Raw genomic sequence first — 13,730 nt, 5'->3', positions numbered from 1 at the left:
AAAAAGTAAAGAGTACTAACAACTACAAAAACAAACGGATATACATATTTACTATTTGTATTATTTACTAAATATATACCTACACACAAACATATATATATGTATATATCAATAAGTTGGTATGTCTCTCATACATTCACATTCTGTTGAGCACTAACTTTTCAATGACAATCTATAAATGATGGTAAATTCCCCAAAAAATAAAATAATAACAATAATAATAATACAACGAAGAATATAAACAGAATTTCGAACACTTAATGAGTTGTTGATTAATGTTTTCTTTAGCTGAAACTGTTTATTTATTTGTTACTCTTGGAATTTAGCATTTTTCTTTGAGTATTTTTAGTTTTTTTTTTAAAAACAGGAATCACAACAAATCAGTTACTTTCTCTTCCTAAAACTAAGTTGAAAGATTTGTATTGGCAGCTGTTGGTTATACCTCTATGTGAAAATTATTTCATAATTCTTTTACCTTTCTCTATGATGATGTTTTAGTTCATTCTGAGATGTTACCATAAGCAGTTGAAAACAACATTAACACAAACCCCCCTGTTTAACCTTGTACTTTGTGTTATGTGTCTTTTAAAAATCTTTAATAAGAATTGTATTAACAATTTTATTTTGTTGTTTATTTACACAACAATATGTGTGATACTATGGTCGGGTTTTTATATTACAACTAGTTCAGCTGAGCTTATGAACTTTGACATTCAAAATCAAACGCTCGAAAGTAAAAACTTTATTGGTATAATTCCTTTTAAAAGCCGTTATTTAACGGCCAGAAGTTTTAGAAATTTAAATGCTATAAAACAAAATTATCAAAACACTAAACATGGTGTGCAGAAAAACTTACATTTTATCTACTACAAGTAGGTTACCACCCAAATGCCTAACTAGGGCCCTTCTAGTACTTGTTACTTATAACTTTCATTTAATATTTTTAGAAATGGTAAAGTGTTATTAAAGAATACTCCCAGCCTTCCAGCTGCATATGCCTCATATGCAAATGTTATAAAATCATGTGTTAATGAAAAGATTTCTTTTATTTTCCATGGCTGGACCGAAAGTTGTTATACCGAATGGGTGCCTCAATTAATAGAACGTAAGTTTCATCCATTTAAAATCAACATAATTTTGTTTTTTAATAAAAAGTTTTTGAAATAAAATTTCCATAATTTAAAATATTCTTTATGTTAAATAATACAATCTGTCAAGCCTGCTATAGAGTGGTCAGGGACGACCAGTTTCGTAAACATAAAAAAGTAATAATACAAAAGTAAATTTCTTTTATTCTTTGAAGGTTTTTATAATACAAAAAAATTTTAACTCTCACTCTCTTGCTTTTAACTTATTATTCGCTAGTTGTTAAAATGAAACAAATTTAAACAAAAAAAAAAAAAAAAATAACAAAAGTTTTAAAGAACGATATTTTGTTTTTTATGTATATTTTTCTAGGTTTAACATTTCATCGTGGTGGCTGTATTGTTTGTGTGGATTATAGTTCCTGGTCTAAGAAATCCTATATAGAATTGTTGCAGAAATTCGATCCTATAAGTGAGATTTTATATGAAGAAGTCTTACAGTTAATACAAAACGGTTTTAATCCGAGCAAAATGTTCATGTTTGGTTTCAGTTATGGCGGACAAGTAGCTTCGAAAATTGGACGAATGTTGAAACCTCAATATAATATTAAAAAAATTGATAGTAGGTTTCTGAAACAAATGAATTTTTGGATAAAAATTCAATTTTTAATGAAAAATATTTATTTTTAGTGACATTCCAATAAATTAACTACATATTAGTAAAAATTTTTAATTTTTGGTGAAAATATGAGTTTTAGTGAAAATGTGTGAAATTGTAATTTTTGTGAAAATGTAAATTTTGGCACTTTTAGTAAAAATTTAAGTGAAATGTGAATTTTTAGTGAAAATGAGAATTTTAGTGAAAAAGTAAATTTTAGTAAAAATATGAATTTATGAATGTGAATTTTTTGTGAAAATGTGAATTTTTAGTGAAAATGTGAATTTTTAGTGAATATGTGAATTTTTAGTGAAAATGTGAATTTTTTGTGACAATTAAAATTTTTAGCAAAAATATGAATTAGAAGTGAAATACGACTTTTTGGTGAAATAGCGATTTAGAAGTGAAAATGAGAATTTTTAGTAAGAATTAGAATGAATTTTATGTGAAAATGAGAATTTCAGCGAAATATGAATTTTAGTTAAATTGCGAATTTTTATAAAAAATGTGAATTTTAAAAATTTTTGTTTAAAATTTTTAATCGAAATGAGATTTTTTAGCGAAGATGTAAAAATTTTAAGTGAAATATTTAAATTTCAAATTCATACTGTATTTTAAGTAAAAATTTTAATTTTAAGTGAACATTTTAATTTTAATTGAAACTTTTAAACATTTATTAAACAGATTTCAAACATTTACATTTTAAAATATTTTTCAAATTCTAGTTTGTGATATGGCTGGTCCCGGTTTTGACTTTCTCAGCTATTTAAATCACAGTGAGGCGGCCGAAAATATTCAATGTTATTATACCAGTCTCGATAAGGGTTCACATTTTCATAGTTGTCATCAAAATATACGTTTAGGTCAATGTGGTTACACACAGCCGGCTATATTAAGTCAACCCTATTTTAGTAGTCATGGACTATGTCCACGTATTTATATAAATGCATTTGATTTTCCATTTTATGCATTTCAAAAATCACCAAAATGGTGTGAAAGAGGCAAAACAATAAAGAATTTACCAAATGGTTTTACAGTGGGCTATAGAGAAGGTGGTTATAAGTAAGTTTTTTTTATAATAGATAAAATATTTTTTAATATTTATAAAAACAAATTATAATTATAGCGACATGATAGGTGATATCTTTGTTCCTACCAGCATGAATTATCCCTACAATTTGTCGAAAAAGGAAATGATTTTCTACGAGAAGTATTTGGAAGGTACATAAGGAAGTATTTCTTAAATTTAAGATTTGTATTTGGTTTGCTTTTAATAAATGAAATTTTAACTTCACTTCTAAAACATTGTCAATTATTGTGTTTTATTTTGGAATAATGCCGATCAAAGATGGACTGAATTTCAAACTTAATAAATACCAGACTATAGCCTAGTCGATAGACAAGTTCATAGCCTGGAACTTACACTATTTAACAGACTTGTTCGATAGATAAATTTACTTTAATAGATAGATTTTACTTTAATTTTCGAAAACTCATTCGATCACGAATAGGGTGAAGCGGTCCCCGAGTTTCTTGTTCGATATAGATAACCTTAATCCCCCAAAAGAAATTTAAAATCTATTTTACTCTGTCACGAATGCTGAAAATCGTACCCAAGTCTCCATAAAAGATCTACATACATATAAAACATGTAAACAAATATTCGTGAAAGATTATTATTCAAAAAGAGAGTGATTAAAAGAAACTTTTGCATCACTAGAAAGAAGCTTCCCTATAATAACAGTAAATATGTATGTACCTATTCCTGGTAGAGATATTTTATTTGTCATTTCTTTTTCGCAAGCTAATTGTAAACACTGTCTGTTGCGGCTGCTACTCTATTAAATTCATAAACTAAAAATTGTAAGTTTGTATATTATCCATCGAATAAACATGCACACACTCATTCGCATACAAAAACATTCGTGTTGTTATGTTTGTTCGTTCGTTACTGCCATAGTAGAGAATGGTGATTATGATTCACCATCATCACCATCATTAAAATGAGAAATTGAGAAAAGCTCTTCGTCGTCGCCAAAGTGAACTTTAAAAGAAATAACCACACACACACACATATTCGAAAGAATTGGAAAAAAGCAAAAAAGTGAGAGCACTAGAGCACCATTCACCGTAGCTTTTGGAGAGTAATAAATATACAATCATATGGCTCTTCACACGAAAGTTGAAACAATAACGATGGAGGAAAACCAACAACAACAATAACAACATTTAAATTCTCCATACAAAACACACAAACATAGAGTGTGTGTTTTAGGTTGGAAAAGATCACATTGAAAGAAGGAGAAAATAAAACGTATCTAGTACAATTGCATTGAAAAAAGAGATGGTGAACACAATAACAACAACAACAGCAGCAAAATATGAAACCAACCAAACTAACTGACTGAACTGAACTGAAAAATAAAAGCTAAGTATGAAGTTTTACTGCAGTTGTGTTTTAGACCACGAAATGTGTTTACTTAAAAGTTTCGGCACAGTAAGAAAAGTGATATTTAAGCAAGCAGATCGGAAAACCTGTTGGGTGTTGGAAAGTGTTATTTCTTGATTTTTCTTTTTTATTTGTTGTGTTTTTTGTTTGTCTTGTCTTGTTCATTAAAGTGAGTGGAATTTATTGCGCTCCCCCCATGTTGTTTCACAATAAAACAATAAAAGTGATTTGAGGACACATACAAATTAGTGGTATGCAGCAATAATTATAAGAAAGAAAGAAAAAATATTGAAAGCAAAACAAAAGAAATAATAAAATAAAAATTAAATTACAAAAATATATTATACCTAAACGATCTGTATGTGATCAATCTAAATGGAATTAATAAATAAAGGAACATTTAATGTAAAAGTGTGACCGATCAGTGTGAACGTTTGCACAATAACAAAAAATACATACATACATACACATAGAAAAAAATTACAATAAAAAAGCCAACAAGAAATTAAGAAAGTGTACAAAAAGATATTAATTATAATTAAAATAGATATAATAAAAAAAGTTACAAAATACCTACAAAAAAAAAAACAAGTGAAACAACAACAGCAACAATTTTTCAAGGAATATTACTCTTTTTTGCGTTTTGGGCAGCAGCAACAACAAAAACCATTGTAAATGAAAGAGGTAAGTAGTAATCGCAGTCGTAGTAGATAGAGTAAGTTTAGTTAAGTTGAGTTGAGTTAAGTTAGTTCAGTTCAGTATTAAAGTGAATAATTTTCTTTTATGTAGGTCGGGTATACATGTATGTATTTATTATTATTATTACATCTTTCTTCATCATACACGCACGCATACATAGGAAAAACATAATAAAAACTAAAACACGTACATACATATTTACATGAATTGTATTCAACAAATATACACATTTATTACATATACACACACACAAACATATAAATATATAGACATAGATACATATATACGACCTTCACTTCAAGTTTCTTCTTTTAATTTGAATTTTTTCTCATTTCTGCGTATATTTAACATAAATAGTTTCTTTGTTTTATTTTACTTTATTTTTTCTGGTTGGTCTTCACAGAAGTTTTATACGAAAAAGTAAGACAAAAACAAAAAAAACCAACAACAACAATAACTATAAAAAACAACAGAAATAAAAACAAGAAATACATACAACAACAAATGCTTGCGATAAATATTACCACTTTTCAAAGTTTCACAAAAAGCAACAACAAAAAATGAAACTTACGAAATGTTTTTTTGTTGGTTTTTTTTTATTGTATTAATGCAATCACATCTCCCATACTTACACACTTATGTTTGTTTGTTATTTACGAACATTTGTTATGTTGTTGTTGTTGTTATAGCAGACTACGATGTCGGTCACATCGGTACCGATGAATACAACTAAATAACTATTACGACGACTACGACGACGACGTCGGACAAACAACGATTTAGAGCTTTTTGTGAAAGGCAGACTTTATTTAATCTCTGCGTTACTAAAAAGTAGTAGATCGATCATACACTTCTTAATGACAAACTTTCGAAAAGTTGTTGCTGCTGCTTACTTGCTTCGCTTTGCTTTGCTTACTTGCTTGTCTGCTTGCTTAGGAGGTATTACCACACAACTAAAAACATACATACAAACAAACATATGAATGTACTAACTCGTACATTCATAAGCTTATTGCTTTATACATGAAAAATATACATGTATCCCAGCCAACCAAAAAGTGTTAAAAAGGAAAACTTCTCTTCACGCATATTTAGCAATTAAAATTTATGTTTGTAATGGTACATTAACTCTGTCTGTCCTTCAATCTTTTTTCCATTGGAATAAATTTGTTCACATCAGTTCGGAATTTGTTAAAACTGAGCATAATAATTTGTTGCTGTTTTTTTAACTAAACCCTTTCACCATTAATTGATGACATTTCTCTAAAATGTCACCTTGAAATTTCCAAGTAATAAAGTACTTTTCTAATGTTTTTATTGCACTTTCCTATTTACCCTGAGCTATCATCCTGAATTTATTGGAATATTGTAACCAAATTAAACTTGTTCCTTTAAAACAATTTATTTATTCTTTAGGTCAAAGGTCATTCTAAAATATTTTAATAATTAATTATGAACTCATAACAAAAAACCATGTTTTTTTCTAATTTAAGAAAATGTTTAAAAAATTCACACGTGTTATTCTAAATTTTGAAAGATTTCCTAATTCAGTTTTTCCATCATTAATATTAAGGGTGCTTAAGCTTTAAATAAGGTGAGAATGACCTTTGAACTAAATGCTATTAGATAGTTGAAAGAAAATATATTCACGAACATTTTTAAAAATACAAAAACAATTTATAGCCCAGACAAAGTAGGGAAATTATTTATAGCTAAATTAAAGTTCGCACAGGATCTCACCTTGTACCCTAAGCGAGATATTGGTGGTCAAAGGTTACTCAAAATAAGTTTTTTTTTACAAATATCTCTCTTATGTAGACTCCTACGGCTTTACATTTCTGTAGACAATTAATTTCGAGCTATAGTACATTATTTTTCCATTGCACTGATATTTTTCATGAAAAATTAAATCAAGTGAGGAAAATGTAGTTACAAAATAACCCCCTTAATTTCGATGTAGCCTGAATTAAACATTACTCTTCAAAAGGAACGAGTTATGCAGACTAATTGTATAAAAAACTTAAACGTATTTAAAACGCGTATTAAGCTTAAAAATTTTTCATACAAACATTATTTTAACCGTCAGAATAATATCAAAGGTAAAAAACAAACATATTTTTCAACCATTATTCATTCCCCCATTTTTGGGTGATATTATCATTTCACTTCTTCCCTTTTTTGAAACAACAGCAAATTCACTTCCTTAAAATATTGTAAAAATTACTTCTATTAATATAAGTTTAAAGCTATTTATAGAAATTAAAAATAAACATCGCTTATATGAAAGACTTGCATTGATTTCATTGCATTTGACGTCTTCTATTAGAACTTTTAGGTAGAAAAGTCTACATAAGAGGCATTATCCGATAATCTTTTATTCTTTATAAAGAATTTTTAGAGTCGAATAAGTATTTTTCAGAGATCAATAAATCTACATCAATATAACGAAATAATTGATAAAAAATTGTTAGTTTGAAAGGATCTTTATACTGACAGACAGAAACAACCTTTTTGCAACAAAATAAATAATTCCGAATGATTTTCTATCTGTTCAGGAAAAAACTTCATAAATCTTTAAGTATTACTATTACCAGCATATAAATTGAGGTTGATTTTATTTAACTTTCTATATGTTTTATTAGTATATATCATCAGTATATTATAGGTTTGACCCCTAGAAATACGATATGGAGATCCTCATTCCGATTCGGAATGATCAATCAAGATTTGTGGGGTAATTTTGGCGTTAGAGTAATTTACATAAACATGTCAGCTGACGAATTTTGGACCGATCGTAAGTAAACTTCACAGTGAGACTTTATGTTGTATATAGAAATTATTTGTGGTGGATTTTAAATGGATAGATATGTATGTTTTTCCCTAATCGGGCGAGGACTAAGGGACTTGTATTATATGCTCCAAAAAACATTTGGTCAATTATGTTTTGGGAAAACTTTAAGTAAATGTTTTTTGCGTTTTTCTCAATATTGTGTTGAACGATATAAATTTATTAATACAATTCTGCTAAAAAAAAAAAAAAAACAAAGAAAGATCGATTAAGTTAATTTTAAAATGAGCGCACAACAGGCCCGATAGAGGCCTAGGTGTATTTCTTCGGATTTGATTTAGATACATCCTCCTATCAACCTAACCTAAGTTAATTTTAAATTGTAAAGTTTTATCAAAATCTAAAGAAAACGTCAAACGTTTTTCGAATTTTAAGAATTTGAAGCCTCCATTATATTTCCAAAACTACAAAGAATTTGAATGTAGTAATAGAAAGCAGTTCTTAGTATAATCTAGAGATAATTTAGAAGAGTAAGAAAGCAACGCCGTAATCCTCACTTTTACGAATTCAGCAGGAGTAATACCGAAAATTACACAAACACCAAAAAATAGCCCAAAAATCTTGATTATCCCACAACCTGTACATACTGATGAACAGTTTCGGAATCGGAAAAAGGCAATCAATATATACATAACGTATTCTTATAGGGAAAAGTTGTATTCTTTTGAAAACTTTATAGGCACCATGTTGAATGCATAGGGTCGATTTTATATTTTCAAACAAAAAATAATTTTTTTGGGAGATTTTCCTTAATAACTTTTTTTTTTTTTTGATTGAAGATAGTAAAGTTTATAATTTTGCTATTGAAATGAAAAGATATAAAATTAAAAATGTTAGTTAATATGTTTGGTTTGCTGGGATATATTTACTGCTCTTCTTGCATTATTACTAAAAATTAAACACATACTTAGTTATACACGTCTATATGTATTCATATGAAAACGAAAGGTATGCCAAATACATACAACAAAAGAGAGCTGCAAAACCTAACCAGACCTAACATTTCAGCATTTCAACGAACAAGTCAAGTCAAAATAGAGACTGATTTTTCATTTTTATATACATATATATATATATATATATTTTTTTTTTCAATAACATACTGGTGTGACGTACATAAGGCACATTGTGCCATTAACTTAAATACACACTTTTTGTTAAGATTAAACTATTTTTATGGAGCCCCTCTTTCTATCTACACTTGAAATAGCAAAAAGGCAGTTTAAAAAGTTTTTCTTTTCAAGCATTATTATTAAATGGTATTATGTATTGTGTTGTTGTTACCACCAAAAAAGGTTTGCCATTACAGTTACAATTTCATAGATTACTTAATAAACATTGTGTTAGAGTGTGTTGGATTTCACGTCTTTTTGGTTTTTATATGTTTAAATACATACATAGATACATAAATATGTATGTATGAATGTTTATGTTGTATGTATTTGTATTATAATTTTTACTGCGTCTGTGGGGCTGGCTGGCTGACTGTCTGGCTTAATATCTTTTACGCATACGTAATCGACTACTCGGAGCTTTTTCGTGAAAGGCATGAGTAGATTATTGAGAGATATTGCACTATAAAACAGAGTTGTCAACATCTTTCGATTCGAAAAAAAAAAACAGTAAAAGTAAAATTTTCGAAAAAAAGCTCTTAAAATAGTTTAGGGGTTAGAAAGGCAAAAATTTCACCACTTTATGAAATTAAGGCGAAATTTAAGATTTATGTACCTGTTTTTATCAATTCAAGGTCGGGTAAAATAACTTATACAATTTAAATCTGTAAAATTATCAGAACTGTTTCTAATTTCGTTGAAAATAGTTTCAATTCCGTATTCCCAAAGAAAAAAATCTTTTTTACGTTATGCAGTTTTTTCACTCATTCCGATCGGAATAGTTTCGATTCAATTTCGTAGTTACTGTTCGTTCGATTATGTTTTACTTTCTTCACATTTAAGTTTTTTCATAAAAGTTTTAGATTTTTGAAAAAGCAAAATGCGGAAATAATTCGTCTTTCGTTCGTAAGAGAATATTGTGGCATAGCTGTTGATTTTAAAGAACTAAAAGACGGATACAATTCCACTTTCAATCGTATAGAAAAACCGCGAGAGTGAGCAATAACTTGTCCCTGAAGATTTACTGTTAGAAGATCACTGACTGAGTTTTTAAGAATTAAAAGACGGATACAATTCCACTTTCAGTCGTATTGGAAAACTGCGAGAGTGAGCAATAACTTGTCCCTGAAGTACATACGATCGACGATTACTGACTCAAAATTATTTCCCAATAAAAACACTTAAAAAAATCACCAAGTTATAAACGCTACTACTATGTACACTATTGTTGTAGATAGAAAGAAGTTAAACGGAAGAATAAGAGAGTTTTGGTAAGCTTTCGTTAAACTCTCTAAAAAATGAATATGTATGTATGGCTGTATGTTTGAATGTATATGGGCAAAAAAAAAGCTGCCATACTTCGCTTGCAAGTCGACAGTAGTCAGAGAGACAGACAGACAATGAGTGGCAACATTTTTAGCGAATCAAAAGAGCATGCGCAAGTGTATTAGTGAAACTGAAATGAATTAAAATAAAATACCACTGCTGAATGTTATTTTGACATTAATTTTTTTTTTAAATAATTTCATAAAATACTAAAAGGACTATTGTTGTGTGTATTTATAAGTTTTATAAACCATCGATTCAAGTTAAGAACGCTTTCCATTTCATTGGTAATTTAAAATGTTTTACAAATAATAAATAAATTTAAAAAAAAAAACACTCTATAAGTGTATACTCAATTAACAAGGGTATAAATTGGTTGCTAAATTAAACGATCGTTTCTCTCACCATAATGATACTCCTACAAAATTCTCTTTGTTCAAGTCAGCCTGTATCTATGTGTGTTTATATTTGTGTATATGTGTGTGTGTGTTTGTATGAGAGCTTACGAAGAAAGAGATGTAAACCATTTTTAGAAAGTAGTTTTGATCAAGTCTTAAAATATAATAAAAAATAAAATATACATACATACATATACAATATGAAAATTAAAAATAATAATTTAAAAATCCAAGGCCTCTTACTATCTAACTCTTACTACTAACTTAACTTAACTTGTCTTATGGCGTACTTTTCTGTTCAAGACGCCTGAAATGAATTTGTAGCTAGATGTTATAAAGTCTGTGCTTTACTTATGAATTTGTTTCTTTCATTTGGCAATTTCATTTTAGGTACCGAGAATGTTGATGTTGCAATACAGCAAACATGGCGAATGTATTCTTAAAGAAATTGGAGCTGCATTTCGTGGAGAACATCCCGCTGATTTGACAATTGTCTGTGAGAACAAAGTGAAATTACACGCTCACAAATTGGTTTTGGCAGCAGCAAGTCCCTTGATAAGGTAATTTAAAACTTTAACAATGTCCATATTACAATTTAATTCTAAAATGTTTCTTTTATTCTTTGTATATTTTTTAAGAAATCTTCTGGAAGATACTCAACTATATGACTGTATGACGACAGTGTATTTCCCGGATGTAAATGCCACATACTTCAAATTCTTATTGGACTTTTTGTACTCCGGCCAGACCTGCATTACATCACGGGATGTCAATTATTTGCACGATCTGCTCCTGTTGCTACAGATCAAATCGGATAACTGGAAGACAACTGATACGACATTGGCTGGCAGTGGTAGTGGCGGCACCGGTACCTGTTCAGATAGCGCAAGTAATCAAATAAATTCGAATAGAAAGCTTTCGGATTCAGTCGAAAGTCCCGAATGTGAAAAGAAACTTAAAAGTGAAAATTGCAGCGACATAAAAAAGAGCCCTCCATCATCATCCAGCTCCGAGAAAAACATTTCCGAAGAAAATGAAGACGACAACTTGAACATTGACAGCGACAGCACAGCAGATTTGAATAAAAATAAAGATACAAATGACATAGACAGCCTTTCAGATGCAAATAACATTAGTGGCCTGAATCCGGTTAATTTATCGTTGGGTATACGCACAAAATCAGAGCACAGTATGAAAAATATATTCCGTGGCAAAAGCAGCTATTCACCAGACTATGATTCTCTCAATATAATGGAAAGCGCCAAGCGCAAAACACTTTTCTCCGACTCAGCCAAGGATTGTCTTAAACCACTTTCAGATCATGGAGACCTGAACAGTTCGCCGGACAATTACGTTGTCACGCCACATCGAAAACGGCGACCCGGTTTCCATTCCTCGCCCAGCCACAAGCCTTTCGTATCGTATCAACAAAATCTGCTTGATGAATTCCGCTCAGCTAAATCGTCCCTTTCACCAATGACCGGCTATTTGCCGGAGAAAAACCTACTACTGCCACTCGAAGAGAGCGTAATCAACCCGTCTGATATTTTGCCCCAAAATCGAAATTTACTAGAAAAAAATATATCCCGACATGACAGCCCTGAAAAGACAGTACAACTGCCACCACAATTGGTATACCAATGGCAATCAACGCACAACTCGAATATGTCCTCATTATCTCATCTACAACCTGGCCTTACATCTATTTCAGAGATCAACCTAAGTCTCGAAGGTTCCAGCAATCAAAACAGCCCCAACACAGGCCTATGCAATAACACGCAGAACTCGGTGCGAGAGTATCGTTGCGAGTACTGCGGCAAACAGTTCGGCATGTCCTGGAACTTGAAAACCCATCTTAGAGTTCACACCGGCGAGAAGCCCTTCGCCTGCCGTCTCTGCATAGCGATGTTCAAACAAAAGGCCCATCTATTAAAACACTTGTGTTCAGTTCATAGAAACGTCATCACCACAAATGGCAACGACAATGACACCCGCTATTGTTGCTGCTTCTGTTCAATGTATTTCGAATCAGTACAAGAGTTGGTCCGACATTTATCTGGCCACCATAACAATTTATTGCTAGCAAAAAATTTACGCGATTAGTACTTTTACAAAACCAACCAACAAACAAACAAAAAAATTGCTCTTAAATATACATATGTATGTATGTATATAACACCTATATACACATTCAAATATATATTTATGCATTTTGTTAATTTTAACATTTCCATCTTCTTTTCTACTTTTTTTTTGTATATTTTACACTATAAATTTTACATCGTATACATGATTTTTTTTTATTATTATTATATTATTATTATTTTATACATATTGTATGATGTATGTAATATACTATAAATTGTAATACAACATTCAAATTTTAAATATTAAAAGAAAAAAATACAAATGAACATTTTTTACATATTTTGTTATACATACAATTTTATTTATTGTATGTAAATGGAAATTTGTTTTTTGATTTTATTTTTATTATAAAAAAAGAATACGTTTAATTTTATTCGTATGTATATTTGTTTAATAGATAACAGGTAGTATTTATTTTTAATTGAATTGAATATTTTAATTATTTCTTATGATTTGAAAAGCCACCTGTAAAAACTGAATTATAAAAAAAACACGGAGTGTTTATCAAAACGGATTTTTTTGAATAAAAATATTATTTTTCTTAAATTTTAACGGAATTATCTCAATCACGCTTAATAAACAAGTCTACAGCTAGGGCTAGAAAATTTTTAATAACAATATGAAGCTTCCACCACAAGATGGCTTTGAATTATGGACAAAATCTGAATATTTAAAATAGGACAACTTTCGACAAAAAGACATTATTACGAACTTAGTAGACATTTAATGCCACCACGGAAAACTATTTCCTCAACAATCTTCTGAAATCAAAAATTTTAAAAATATTCGGATTATCCCGAATAGTTTGGTTCGAATTTGGTCGGAAGAGTTTCAAAATGTTTTAAATAAATTCCATTTAAAAATATTGTAAAACACTTGTTTTTGTTTAAACTTTATATATTTTGACGTATGAGTATTATGCATTAAATATAACTCATACGTTTTGCAACTTTAGTTCAGAGTCAAAATGTTCGGAAAATTTCCCAGTTTAAAGCGTCAAAATAATT

The 13,730-nt window shown here is 29.4% G+C and overlaps 3 protein-coding genes across 4 annotated transcripts in view; 2 read left to right on the top strand and 1 right to left on the bottom strand.

Moving 5' to 3' along the window:
- The window catches only part of LOC119600662 (alpha-catulin), a 56,600-nt gene that overhangs the window by 32,923 nt on the left and 9,947 nt on the right, over positions 1-13,730 (bottom strand). The window lies entirely within an intron of this gene.
- Positions 503-3,052, top strand: LOC119600665. Its single transcript, XM_037951079.1, has 5 exons — positions 503-872; positions 948-1,105; positions 1,459-1,707; positions 2,469-2,805; positions 2,870-3,052. Exons 1-5 carry the CDS (start codon positions 577-579, stop codon positions 2,970-2,972), a joined length of 1,143 nt encoding a protein of 380 aa, XP_037807007.1. The 5' UTR covers positions 503-576; the 3' UTR covers positions 2,973-3,052.
- On the top strand, positions 4,070-13,264 carry LOC119600663 (transcription factor Ken). Of its 2 annotated transcripts, none has more exons than XM_037951077.1 (3): positions 4,070-4,876; positions 10,966-11,135; positions 11,214-13,264. In XM_037951077.1, exons 1-3 carry the CDS (start codon positions 4,868-4,870, stop codon positions 12,676-12,678), a joined length of 1,644 nt encoding a protein of 547 aa, XP_037807005.1. In that variant the 5' UTR covers positions 4,070-4,867; the 3' UTR covers positions 12,679-13,264. The 2 variants fall into 2 exon arrangements, with proteins under 2 accessions (XP_037807005.1, XP_037807006.1); XM_037951078.1 differs by lacking the exon at positions 4,070-4,876 and adding an exon at positions 10,851-10,913.

This window comes from Lucilia sericata, unplaced genomic scaffold, assembly GCF_015586225.1.
Source record: "Lucilia sericata isolate MDLA Ls3-8-SP2 unplaced genomic scaffold, ASM1558622v1 Contig000118F_arrow, whole genome shotgun sequence".
Classification (NCBI taxonomy): Eukaryota; Metazoa; Arthropoda; class Insecta; order Diptera; family Calliphoridae; genus Lucilia; species Lucilia sericata.
Note: the sequence above shows the minus strand (reverse complement) of the source record. Positions and strands in the feature narration are given on the sequence as shown.

Excerpts from the sequence above, each read along its gene's own strand:
- LOC119600665 (XM_037951079.1), top strand. The coding sequence starts at position 577 with ATGTGTCTTTTAAAAATCTTTAATAAGAATTGTATTAACAATTTTATT. Across the intron at positions 873-947 it reads TTACATTTTATCTACTACAA|AAATGGTAAAGTGTTATTAA; the intron begins GTAGGTTACCAC and ends TAATATTTTTAG. Across the intron at positions 1,708-2,468 it reads TAATATTAAAAAAATTGATA|TTTGTGATATGGCTGGTCCC; the intron begins GTAGGTTTCTGA and ends TTCAAATTCTAG.
- LOC119600663 (XM_037951077.1), top strand. Across the intron at positions 11,136-11,213 it reads GCAGCAAGTCCCTTGATAAG|AAATCTTCTGGAAGATACTC; the intron begins GTAATTTAAAAC and ends ATATTTTTTAAG.